General features: G+C 33.4%; 1 protein-coding gene and 1 long non-coding RNA gene across 9 annotated transcripts in view; one reads left to right on the forward strand and one right to left on the reverse strand.

The window, feature by feature from the left end:
- Window positions 1-12,052, forward strand: part of LOC136830207 (uncharacterized) — a 71,557-nt gene that overhangs the window by 27,596 nt on the left and 31,909 nt on the right. The window lies entirely within an intron of this gene.
- The window catches only part of LOC136830199 (muscle M-line assembly protein unc-89-like), a 30,751-nt gene that overhangs the window by 14,767 nt on the left and 3,932 nt on the right, over window positions 1-12,052 (reverse strand). For 3 of the 8 annotated variants that reach the window (XM_067089484.1, XM_067089486.1, XM_067089487.1), the window contains exons 2-9: window positions 10,716-10,917; window positions 7,758-8,000; window positions 5,359-5,544; window positions 4,952-5,044; window positions 4,693-4,788; window positions 2,313-2,393; window positions 1,726-1,818; window positions 1,303-1,404 (exon numbers count right to left, since the gene is read on the reverse strand). In XM_067089484.1, the coding sequence (XP_066945585.1) occupies window positions 1,303-1,404; window positions 1,726-1,818; window positions 2,313-2,393; window positions 4,693-4,788; window positions 4,952-5,044; window positions 5,359-5,544; window positions 7,758-8,000; window positions 10,716-10,898 (1,077 nt within the window). In that variant the 5' untranslated portion in view covers window positions 10,899-10,917. Of the gene's footprint in view, window positions 1-1,302; window positions 1,405-1,725; window positions 1,819-2,312; window positions 2,394-4,692; window positions 4,789-4,951; window positions 5,045-5,358; window positions 5,545-7,757; window positions 8,001-10,715; window positions 10,930-12,052 lie in introns of all 8 variants that reach the window. The other 5 variants (XM_067089489.1, XM_067089491.1, XM_067089485.1 and 2 more) reach the window with 3 other exon arrangements.

Consider the following 12,052-nt stretch of genomic DNA (forward strand, 5'->3'; position numbering starts at 1 on the left):
GAGTACCTTTGCTGTGCCAGCTATGTTAGCTTGGACACTTTTCTCAATATTTAATGATTTCGAGAGGGTGTTTGCATAAAGTTCTGGGTAGGTTAGCCTAGGGTAGAGACTGACAAAATGATTGCAGTACACTATCCTTTTTGATCAGGAAGTGTTTATTGACTCCATTTATTAAGTACTGTGCTGAACTATTATTTTCTGAATGTTTGTTAGTGGTTATGTTGATCATATGACAAGCACCTGTAGTTTGATTATCAAGATGACCATCCAGACTTGTATATTTTCCTAGCTAAAGTATTGTGTGGGTGTATCTTCAGGAAAAATGCATTTATCAGACATATGCTACTAGGTGCTTGCTACTTTGTATTTTAAGGGAGTTTATTTTCTGTGCCCATACATTCACCAAATAGTCTGGGATTCTCTATAAATCCTCTTCCTTCACTTAAAAAATGCTCATATCAAAACATGTTCCCCCTCAGACCAGCCCTAATAAGTTATTATCATGATCACTGTGATCTGGTTATGTTAAAATATTTAATAATAAAAACTGTTATATAAATGACTTATCAAGCAGTTACATAGCTACCAGCTTCCTACACAGCAGTCTAACGAAATTCAAATGTTTGCGGTGGCGGTACCATTGCTTGTGTAGGTGACAGGGTCCCGCCCACTTTCGGGGAGGAAGGTGGGCTTCGATTATGTAATTGCTTGGTAAGCATATATACAGTATATAGCCTAACTTGATTTTATCATGAAAATGTCATTTTTATATAAGTGACTTACCAAGCAATTACATAGCTGATTCCACATTGAGAGGAGGTTGGGATCATGGACACGTTCTAATCCAAAACTTTAATAAAGATAATGACTTTGAACTAGGAAGGTTGCTAGCACTGGGTCAAAGTCATTATCTTTATTAATGTTTTGGATTAGAGCGTGTCAATGATTCCCACCTCCTCTCAATGTGGAATCAGCTATGTAATTGCTTGGTAAGTCACTTATATAAAAATGACGTTTTTATGATAAAATCGAGTTTTATATATGCTTACCAAGCAATTACATAATCAATGCCCGCCCTCCTTCCCTCAATGGACATTGGGCACCACATGAATTGATCCACTCTGCTGAGTTGTACCTGTCAGTCCCGAAAGTGGGCGGGACCCCGTCACCTACACAAGTGATGGTAGCATCACCGCAAAAATTTGAATTTCCTTAGTCTGCCGTGTAGAAAGCTAGTAGCCATGTAATTGCTTGGTAAGTGTATATAAAACTTTATCATAAAAATGTCATATTTAAACTTACATGCATCAAACCTTCCAGTGATTCCTCTAGCTTCCTTCTGATGGGGACCACACTCTCTTCTGGAACAATGGTGTTTGGACTGTTCTCCACTTTTGCAATTGCCTAAAACCCAAAGCTTGTCAGGAAATAGTGTATTAAAACAGACCCTGTATAACATACGTTCGGGTGAAACAAATGGAATTGTCAGAGTACTGTAGTAAGTTCATATCCAAATTCCTGGGTAAGCCAGGTAGAAAGGCCATCAATCCCTTGAGCTTTCATGTAATCAAGAACCTCAGATTTCTTAACAGTGTGAATTTCAAATGAAAGGCAAGCTTATCAAGTTACATTTACTGTGTATAGAGCTGAAAGTCAATAAGAAAATGACTCGTCAATTCCATGATGAAAGGAAAGCCAATTGAAAATAAGATGAATATGCATTACCTCCAAAATATCCTCAGGTGAATGAAAATGTGATGACAGAAGACTTTCATTGTCTGGCATTAGTGGTGATGGTTGAACAAACTCGCTCTCATCCTGGAAAAATTTGAATTTCAAAGTGTGTTCCCCAACAATTAAGATGGAATACAGATTAATAATGCGTGCTGAGAAAAATGCAGAAATAGAGCAAAAGTAGTGCAGATAAATGCTGGAAGGCAATATGAAGATCAAATTATTAGTATAAGGTACTCATGCAAATTATATAATTTGAATATAAATTATGATGACGAATAAGATACAGATGCAAAAATAACTTGTACAAAAAATAAGATGCAAAATACAGTACATCACTGATGTATGAGATCAGCAATTTACTAAAGACCTAGATAGGAAAATAAGGCAAATATAAAAAACAATCAACTACAGTAAACACAATTAAAAATAAATACAATGAAGTAATTATAATCATATACAATATACTGTATCCATAAAATAACTGACAACATGAATGAAAAGCTTTCATGAAAAATAAGGTGGCACTACAATAACCAACTATCTGTCCTGTTAAAAGTTTTCAGTGTGAATCTTACCTGCATGGAACTGGGGCTTTCTGGTATCATATATGGACTTAAATTGATGCCACATATTCTGTCCACGTTACTCATACCATTCTGGGTGGCAAAGCAATAAAAACATGAATGAGTAAAATTACTGCAGTGAATATTAAAAAAAAACTTTCTCTCAGCCAGGTACTAGTCCTTACTAAATCTGAATGATCTAAAATACATTTCCTACCAAAACAAAATGAAAATTAAAAATTACAGTAATTCATTTACAGTATTACTATGAAATTACCTCAGCCAATTTCTTTATTCTTCATTGCTATGGCAAAAAAAAAAGAGATGTTTACGTAAGGCATACATACATTTTCAAGTAACCCAAGGCCCACTGATTGCTCCCAATACAACACAAGTTTCCAGGTGCCCCATATAATTAAAATTCCCACATGTACAGGTTTTCTAAATATTAAAACTCGCTGACTGAAACCTAAAGTACATCCTCTTATAATTCACAACAAATTATGAAATAATCCAGATATATACTGTAATTTGTAAATTACATTTACATATCTTGTGAATTATAAAAATTAGTTAAAAAAATGTTAGACACCACAACAGTTTAAGGAAATCCATCAAAGTCAAGTGGATGGACTGAGAACTACTTGATTTTCAACTAATACTAACATTCCCCCTTCCAGTCAGAGTTATAATCATCATGTATTAGCTGTACTACAGTCAGTAACCAATCATTAACTTTACACATTCTAGTTATGTTTATGTTTGTGATGTTTTTATGATGGTTTCAACTAAATACACAAAATCACATCATTTTACACAAAAAGAAAATAGTTAATCAGTATTTTGTGGAAGGGCATCGAGGACTCACTAAACAACACAGACTACCTTCACGTAAAATACAATAAAAAAAAACTGGCTTAACATTAAAATATAAAAGCTGATGAAAAAATAAGAAACAAATATAAAAAAGTTTTCAAGACATAAAAATATAGAAATCAACTTAATGAAATACGGTATACCATATATGCTATATAATATCCAGTTCCTCGAATTTATCTGTACAATATCTCTACCGTACACATCTTTATCACTTTCAGACTAATACTGATCCTAATTAGAGTGGTTCCCTTTATAAGTGGTTACTCAAATACTTAAGAGTTTGAAACTGATGATGGTGACACCTTTCAATAAAGAAAGATATTTCAAGTACATTACAACAAGAATCAAGTGTAATTCCAGTCAATGCAGATAATGAGCTCATGAAAAAAAAAAAAAAAAAATAAGGAAACGGCTTGGGTATATGATTTCTGGCAACTTGAGGATTTCTCTGCTAAATTTGCACCAGTTAATCAATGTCTTCCTCTCTTGTTGACAAAACAGAAGTAATGGATTTTAGTACTAAAGTGTGAATTCAATTTTGCCACCAGTGTTTAAAATATTAACCAAAGTAAGTGGTTTAGTTTGGCAAACTCAACCAGGCTCTAGTAAAGAATTACAAAGGTGCAACGGACGTTATCTTAAAATACAGAAAGACAAACTCTGGCAAATAAAAACATATGTTTCATGCTTGGGTTAATATCCAACGTATTTTATTACATACATGAAGTGATCCAGGAACTTGAAGGCATGAGAAAAAGTACAATAAAATGATAGGCATTTACTAAATAAGAGAACAAAATAAGTACAGCTGTCTAGAAAAAGTAACTTTAATTTCTGTTACTCCTACACATATAGGCATTTAATAAATAAGAGAACAAAATAAGTACAGCTGTCTAGAAAAAGTAACTTTAATTTCTGTTACTCCTACCATATGTGAAGAAATTAGAAATAAAGAAGAACATAAATGTTAAAGTCATTTATAACTTTTAAAATGTTCAAGTTCACAAGAACATCAAACCAGAAGTTCTACTTATCACAGCTCTAGATTTTATGAAAAGAAAAATATGATAAATGGCTAAGATAGTATCTAATTTCAGTGAAAATAAGCATCCAAAATGCAAAAACTGAACGAAATATAACTTTCTTATATTTATGATGACAAAATACTATGTAGAGGGAAAAGAAAATGTTTAGGGAATAATCTAAATCAAAGAGTAATGTTATGCAGTGCAGTGGTTAACCTATGAACAAATAAACTTAGTTACCCTATGTTCAGACATACTATACAAGAAAAGTACTAGTGCCCTATGACATGATAGCACAGACCTTTACAGAAGATCAAGAAAAAGCAAGACTTGAACAACAGCAAAAAATACAGCACTATTCTTAGTCTATTCTTGGTAACGACATTCAAAAAGTAGAGACTTCAGCCAAATATACATGATAAAACATTATCTTCAACATTGAACTACAGAATTTATAAATACCACATAATAGTGATTATAGTACTCACCAATGGGCTATGTACGCTGGATTCAATGTATCCTGACATAGGTGACACTGCCATTCCCATGTAAGTTGGTGACATGGCGTATTGGGGACTCATGGCCTACAAAACATATTACATCCTTAAAACTGAGAATCTGTGGTTTTGGCAAAGACACTGATTTTCCCTATCAACTGCTTCTCTTGCATTAAAATAAAAGAACTCATTGTAAAACACCAATCATAACTTAATGGAAACAATGTCAAATGAATTAATCTGACAATACCTGAGGAAATGGCACTGAAGGTACGTTTGGCGTGTCGGGACACGAGAAGTCGAAGCCTTGTGAATATGGGTACGGATACTGCTGGTCACTCTGCTGCATGGAAATTTTTTTTAAAAATCAGCAATTTTTAAAAGTTTTAAATACAATTATTACAACTGGAAACCTAAAATTTTGTAGATACTAGAGGTGTTAAAAGCTCAAATACATAATCAACATTTATGGAAAGAACAGATGTAACACATCTTTTAGAAAACACATTAAGCAGTACAAGACAAGATAAAAATAAACTTATTATTATTGGTCAGATTAACCAGACTACCTAATAATAATAATAAAAATTATAATTTTATAAATGCAATTTAAACATTTAAACAATTTTCAAATAAGCAGAAGATACAAACACTCACTGTTCCAGCTCCTAGGCCCCTGGGTAATAATTTTTTACCCGAAGGTGCTGCTTCCTCTGCAGGGCCATCGTCAGTGGTCTTCTTTTTCTCAATAGATTTCTTTGTGCCTTCTTCCTCTGACTTTTTGTCACCTTTTTTTTCATTTTTGTCTTTTGCATCTTCAACTGCACTATCTGCATCAGTAGTCTGTAAAATAAAGATTTTTTTCTCTCCATACAAACAGTAACACAATGAATCTCAAATATGCAGATGGGAAGAGATGGGAAATTATAAGCAAAAATGTCTTCGGGGTTACGAATAATATACAACCTCCAAAACCTCATTCCTTAGGTTAATGATGGTAATTTATCTTGGTGTTCCTTATCCACAGGAGGGGGTTAATTTTTAAAATAGGATTACCATCCCTAAAAAAAACTATGACCATACAAAAATATTAAAGCTTAAACATTCCTTTTATCCACAGCTTGTTACATCTCAAGCTTTTTACCCACTCCTCCTATAATTTAATCATTAAATTTATGTTGTAAAAAGTTCTAACGTTTCATCAAAAGTAATCCAGTAAGAAGTTTTAGCATTTCATAAAAAATAATCCTGTAAATAAAAAAAACTTGTCTGATAGAAAATGAAACTGACAGGGAATTGTGGTAAACTGGAAATTGCCTATCTTTTGTTATCCTGCAACTTGTCTTTTGAGTTGTACTGAGACAGGTTTACCTCTCTAAGGATTTTTAGCACTGCTAAAATTTCTTTTGGCCACATGGGTTTTGTTGAGAAACTAGTTTAGTAGCCTACTGACATTTTCTTTCCTTTAAAATAATTATTTATGTATCAACAAAGAGACTATTGTATACATTAAACTTATTGAATAAACTCAAAGTAAATATCAAAACTTAACTCATTTGTAAATGTAATTAAGGTCAGAAGTCAAATAATCGTAACGATTATTAGATAAAATGTTAATTGAAAGTAAGATACTGTTAATAATACATTAGGAATGAGAAATATGTGAAGATATTTATATACTAAAAACAAGCTAGTCAACAAGATTTTGAGGTGTGACCTGGAATCTAACATTGCCTAACTTGAGGAGTACCTAAGAGATGATCCAGGGAAGTTATATACTTTATTCTTTGCAACAGTAGTGTATTTTGTTTCATAGAATCATTATTTTTCTAGACTAACAAAGCTACTTAAGCTGCACACTTTTTCCAAGATGGGTGAATATTCTTTAACTATTGATGAATTAGTTCCTGTAAAGCTCCAGGAGTTAGCAGTTTACTTATAAGAACAATTTCTATCTATGAGATTTGAATCCAACATCTTTCAATGAAAAATCTGAATCCAAAATCTTGTAATGCAAGAATAAATTTATTTCATTTTCATTAAGGATACTTTTAATTTACTTTGCTGCAATATTTAATGTCTTATTGTTACAATTATGAGATCAGTATTTATGTATGCCAGAATAAGAGTCTTTTAGAACTGTCTTGTACTGTACTCTACTACTACTACTGATATGTTCAGATACACAGCAAGATGGCATAAATAAACTATGGTGTCAAACCTTTGCATTATCTTTTTATTTATACAATACAATATGGTATCTGCTATAGAAAAAATACTTTAAATGTGGTATCACTATATTGCAAAATAATTTACAGGTATTTTGCCTTTTAAGAGAATACTACTGTACTTTATTAACCTTCTGGGCAATCACTAATTTATTATCTTCAGCCCTTTCAGTTATGAATGAAAAATATAAACTGAAAATATAAAAGAAACTGATTACCAAATCTGGCATCTGGCTTGTTTTTTGAACCCATAATGTGTGCCGTGATGGCCTTTACAGCATGCAGACATAAAATGAATAAATAATAGTAACAATATTAAGAATAAATGCAGTTCCTGGTTTACGACGGGGGTTCCATTCTTACGCCACATTGTAAGGCGAAAATTGTCGTAAGTCAAAAAATCGTTGAAAATCGTAAGAAAACCTTACTTTTAAATCTTTGAATGTCTTGAAAACGACATAACCTGTATTTTTAGTGAGTTTGTCATCAAAAACCTCCAAATTTTTACTACTCTGCCGTTTTGGAGCAATATTTCTTCCGTCGTATCGGAACATATGTTGTAAACTGGGAAACAATTTTTGATGAATATATTTGAAGAGCGTCGTAAACTCAGAACGTCGTAAGCCAAGCCCTTTGTAACCCAGGGACTGCCTTAGTTTCAAGATGTTTAGTAAAACCTCATTTTAAATGTTCAACGGAGTTGGTACCAATGTATCCATTGTACATGAATTTTAAAATACTGCAATCTCAAAATACCTACTTGCTTGACAATGAAAACATTTTGAGACAAATGTTTGCGAGCTAAAGAAACAGTAGCTGTATACTAACCTGTGTGTCATCCAATGATTTTTTCTCTTTCTTTTCTGAGATCAAGGTGTCCTCTTTTTCATTATCTTCTTCCTTCTCTGTTTCACTTTCATAAGCTGCATCATCCTTTTCGCTGGAATGGGAAGCAATGTCGTCTGTTCTGTCTGAGTGAATATCAGGTACACTTTCAGCCTTCTTTTCCTTGGTGGTGGCATTGACTACTTCTGAAGGGGATGTCTGTTCCTTGCTTTCTGTTTCTGCCTCCTGTAAACCAAACAAAACTTTCAACAGAAAAGATTGTGGTGAACTTAACATACCGAGAGAGAGAGAGAGAGTCTTCCTCACTCTTAATCAGAGTCATGTTAAAGGATTCAAGAGATGTTCTGTAATTTCAGTTTAACTGGTGGCAATTAAAATTATTTGGGATGCTATCACAGACATTATAATCCAAAAAAAGTCTTGCCCTTTTAAACTTTCATTTCAAAAATTATATTTATATATGGTGAAAATGTAGACACATTGGATTCATACGTATGTAGGCATAAAGGAAATGAAGTTGATACAGAGGCCAATTCTGCAACTACTTTGACAAATCAAGTGTAGATTCATATTGGTTACTGTACCTGTATATAAAATACCTATAAAGCCCATTATAACCAATAATGGCAGAATATATAAAATGAAGCTGATAGTAAAAAATTAAAACAGATCAAGCCTACTGCTGGAACATGGAAGTCATTATATCAAAGGAACGATATCCACAAGTAATTATGATTCGTCGTAGAATTGGGTACTCTTGTTTTATCCATGGGTATTTGATGAATGGTCAAATTGGTCCAGTCCCTCTATGTTGTGTGTGTGCGTGTGTGTGTGCAAAATAAACTAAAAAACTAATGACAAGTTTTGGAAAAAAACGAAAGAATTTGTCAGAGCATCCATCACTTTCAGTTAACCCTATTATAAAATTTTCAAAAAGTATAATTTAATCAATAAAATCTAAACTTTATTAATAATAAAGACAAATCCTTAAGGCCAACCCTGTGAGAGCTAAATAAATTAATTCAGTGGTCTAGTTAATCAACTTGGTAAGAATCAACACTTTCTCTTACTCATAGAGGTGGCATTAACAGATAAGAATCAACCCTTTCTCTTACTCATAGAGGTGGCATTAACAGAACTGTATAGTGTTCAGCTATTTGCCTTGAAAGGTTGCCCCCTGTTGGAGCAATAAGCTGTAGGTCCCGTTGCTAAGTAACCAATTGGTTCTTAGCCACGTAAAATAAGTCTAATCCTTCGGGCCAGCCCTAGGAGAGCTGTTAATCAGCTCAGTGGTCTGGTTAAACTAAGGTATAGTTAACTTAACTATTATGTAAGACTAAACATACCAGGTTAAAATTCCTTGAGTCAGGTCAAAAGCATAGCAGTCTGTAACCAAATATTTCTGATAGCAAACCACAATAAGTGTTTAAACAATGAATTAATGACTGGATCACAATCTCCATGTAGCCAGAGAAGAGGCATTAACATTATTGCTCATCATCTAACATTGTAATGCAAGACCTCCTACATAAGCAAGATCAACCTTACCACAACACAAAGCCCATGGGCCTGGCCATAGCCATAATAGCCCATAAATAACAATGCCAGTTAGTAAACCATAACATGTTAAGAAGTGAGACTCCGCTCGTGAATCGTGTTGCCATATGATGGCGAAAACTGATACACAAGAAGATACCACATACTGTGTAAGATGCTGTGCCACTGTTAGGTAATGAAAAATGCAGTTTGAGGATTATGCCTTATTCCTAATGCTGACATATAGTGGTACCTAGAGTGTTGTATGGAGGAGAAACAAATTACTCAAGATTTGAAATTTAAATGGTACAGAAGCCACAGAGCTTGTATAGCTCACAGATACTGCTCAACAAAAGTTTATGTAATATATTAAAGATGTTTTACAAAACAATCCTTATACGACCAAATTCAAAATACAGTATACACAGAGGTCCCATAAAGGCTAAAATATGTTAAAATACAAATGAAAAACTTAATACTAACATTAATACAGTACAATTTTCCAAAATTCTTGTACGGTACCTGTCCTGTATCCTAACACAACTGTTTCACTTGTTACTATCACATTACCATAATTACAAAATGAATAAAACTGTGGATATCTTCACTGGTTATATAGAAAATCCAAAGAAATAAGAGAAAATAATAGCCGTAATCATATGTGAATACTTTTTTACTGTCAGTTCAAAACATGACTAAAAAGTCAGGACTAAGCTCTTGACTAGATGCTGGAGATACTTCACATTTAGCATTTGAGAAATTCAACAAGATATATTGTACAGTGAAGCTCTTATGCAATGCAAATTATTGTTTTGCAAGAAAGGGGTAAGAATCACAAAGGCCAAAAAATTCATGATCTATAGTGAAAGGAAAAAACACCCTCCTTGTCACAAGCAAAGTCATCACTTTATTAACTACTTTATAGGATAAAAAGAGACTCACAATGCCAGTTTAAAATTAGAAGGTTAGTCACATTAGTGACAAGATGGTAAAAATCTAATGACTGCTTCAAATTTCTAAATATGAAACAGTTTTCTTTAGGATTGGGCAGGCTTAGGGGCTAGACTAACCTTGACAATAGATGTTTGATCGTTTTCGTAAAAGCTAAAAGTTTCTTAGAAAGGTTGTTTAGTATAAAGCAACTGAAGTTACACACAAGTCTTTCTAAGAGTCACAAAACATTTATGAGTGTCTACAGAAAATGTTCTGCACAATTTCTCTTAATTAAAAAAGAACCCTATTTATGGATTTAAAATCCATCCAAAGCAATATAAACTGCAATAATTTTTCTGCTTTTCACCAAACTGGTATATAACTGTCTCATGGCTCGAAGAGCTTTCCTTAATAAGGTAGCCTGGTGACTAAGGATCTACTGTAATGAAAAGATATTCATGACTACTGTACCTCATTTCCACTGGCATGTTCATCTCTTTCCTTTAATGAAACCTTGGAAATGGCACTTTCCAACTCGGACAGTTCCCCCTTCCTGTCGTACACTGAGAGGGACTCCAAGGATGATTCCAATCCTGACAAACCCTGGTCTTCCTGGGGCCCGCCATCAGTTTTTGTTGTTGCATCAAGCAGCATTTTGGCAGCAATTTAGTGCCTGTTGAAGAAACTGTGTACAGTAGTATAAAAATTAATGTACATATTAATGTACATAAGTATACTTAACGTTGTCCTCATCAAAAAGCAATCTATATCACATTCTAAAATACACTAAAGTGCATTATAGTTTCAAAATAACAAACTTAGGACAAATTTGTTCATACATACCATACAAATCTCACACTTACTGAAGTTTAGTGCCTAGTTAGGATGAGCAAATTGAGTACTTAGTACTCAGTAACATATTAGAATACTTGGGGTAGTTTGCCAAAGATTTATGGTAAGAACCTTGCAGTTGTATAACTACTTTTACTGCTTAAGTTAAAAGCTCATTACTGTAGTTTATGTCTTCTATCATGTTGTTCTCAGCAGAATTCAATAACAAAATCTGTAATTTAGTATACCTCAAAGAAGTAGAACAGCTACCTCTATGAACATAATTATGCTTAAAATGTTTTGCTGTTAAACCTAATACAGTACTTAATGATAACTTACTACTTTCCTCAAACATTAAACTTTTGATGGAACATTGGGCCCATGAAATCATTCTAGAAACACAACTTTCTGACAAACTTATACACTACCATAAATCCAATAGAGTTATTAGTGAAGGGTTCCCAGAAGGCCCCTCAGAGGTATCATTGATGCTCTGAATGCCCCTGGACCTAATGATTCAGTGACTTAGAGTGCTACTGTTTTACTTTTGTAGAATATCAGCCTCGCTGCCTTTTTGTCAGCCCTAACAGCCTGGATTATCTTTGGCATGAAGACCAGTTGTATGCATGTACTGTATTGTTACTGAAATGAGTCAATGTAATTTTCACTTTACCTTCAATAATATTGTGGCTAGAATTTCGTTATAACTATGATGAGTGTGGTTTAGTGATACAACATTTTGGATTACAGGTTAGACTAATCCTTTCATGTTTTTTATACTGTAGTTGTCTTATCATGTATGAAAAGCTTTGGGTTAATTGCATGATTGTGATCATAAGGCAATAAATATATCATTAACATGTTTTATGGTATACAAGGACTTCATTGTTTGGCCCATGGCCATCTTTTGTTGAAGGTTAGGCTAGGTCATATCCTTAAGTAAAGCTATGCATATTGCACTGGAATGTTTTGTCTAA

Source organism: Macrobrachium rosenbergii, chromosome 46, assembly GCF_040412425.1.
Source record: "Macrobrachium rosenbergii isolate ZJJX-2024 chromosome 46, ASM4041242v1, whole genome shotgun sequence".
In the NCBI taxonomy this organism is placed as follows: domain Eukaryota; kingdom Metazoa; phylum Arthropoda; class Malacostraca; order Decapoda; family Palaemonidae; genus Macrobrachium; species Macrobrachium rosenbergii.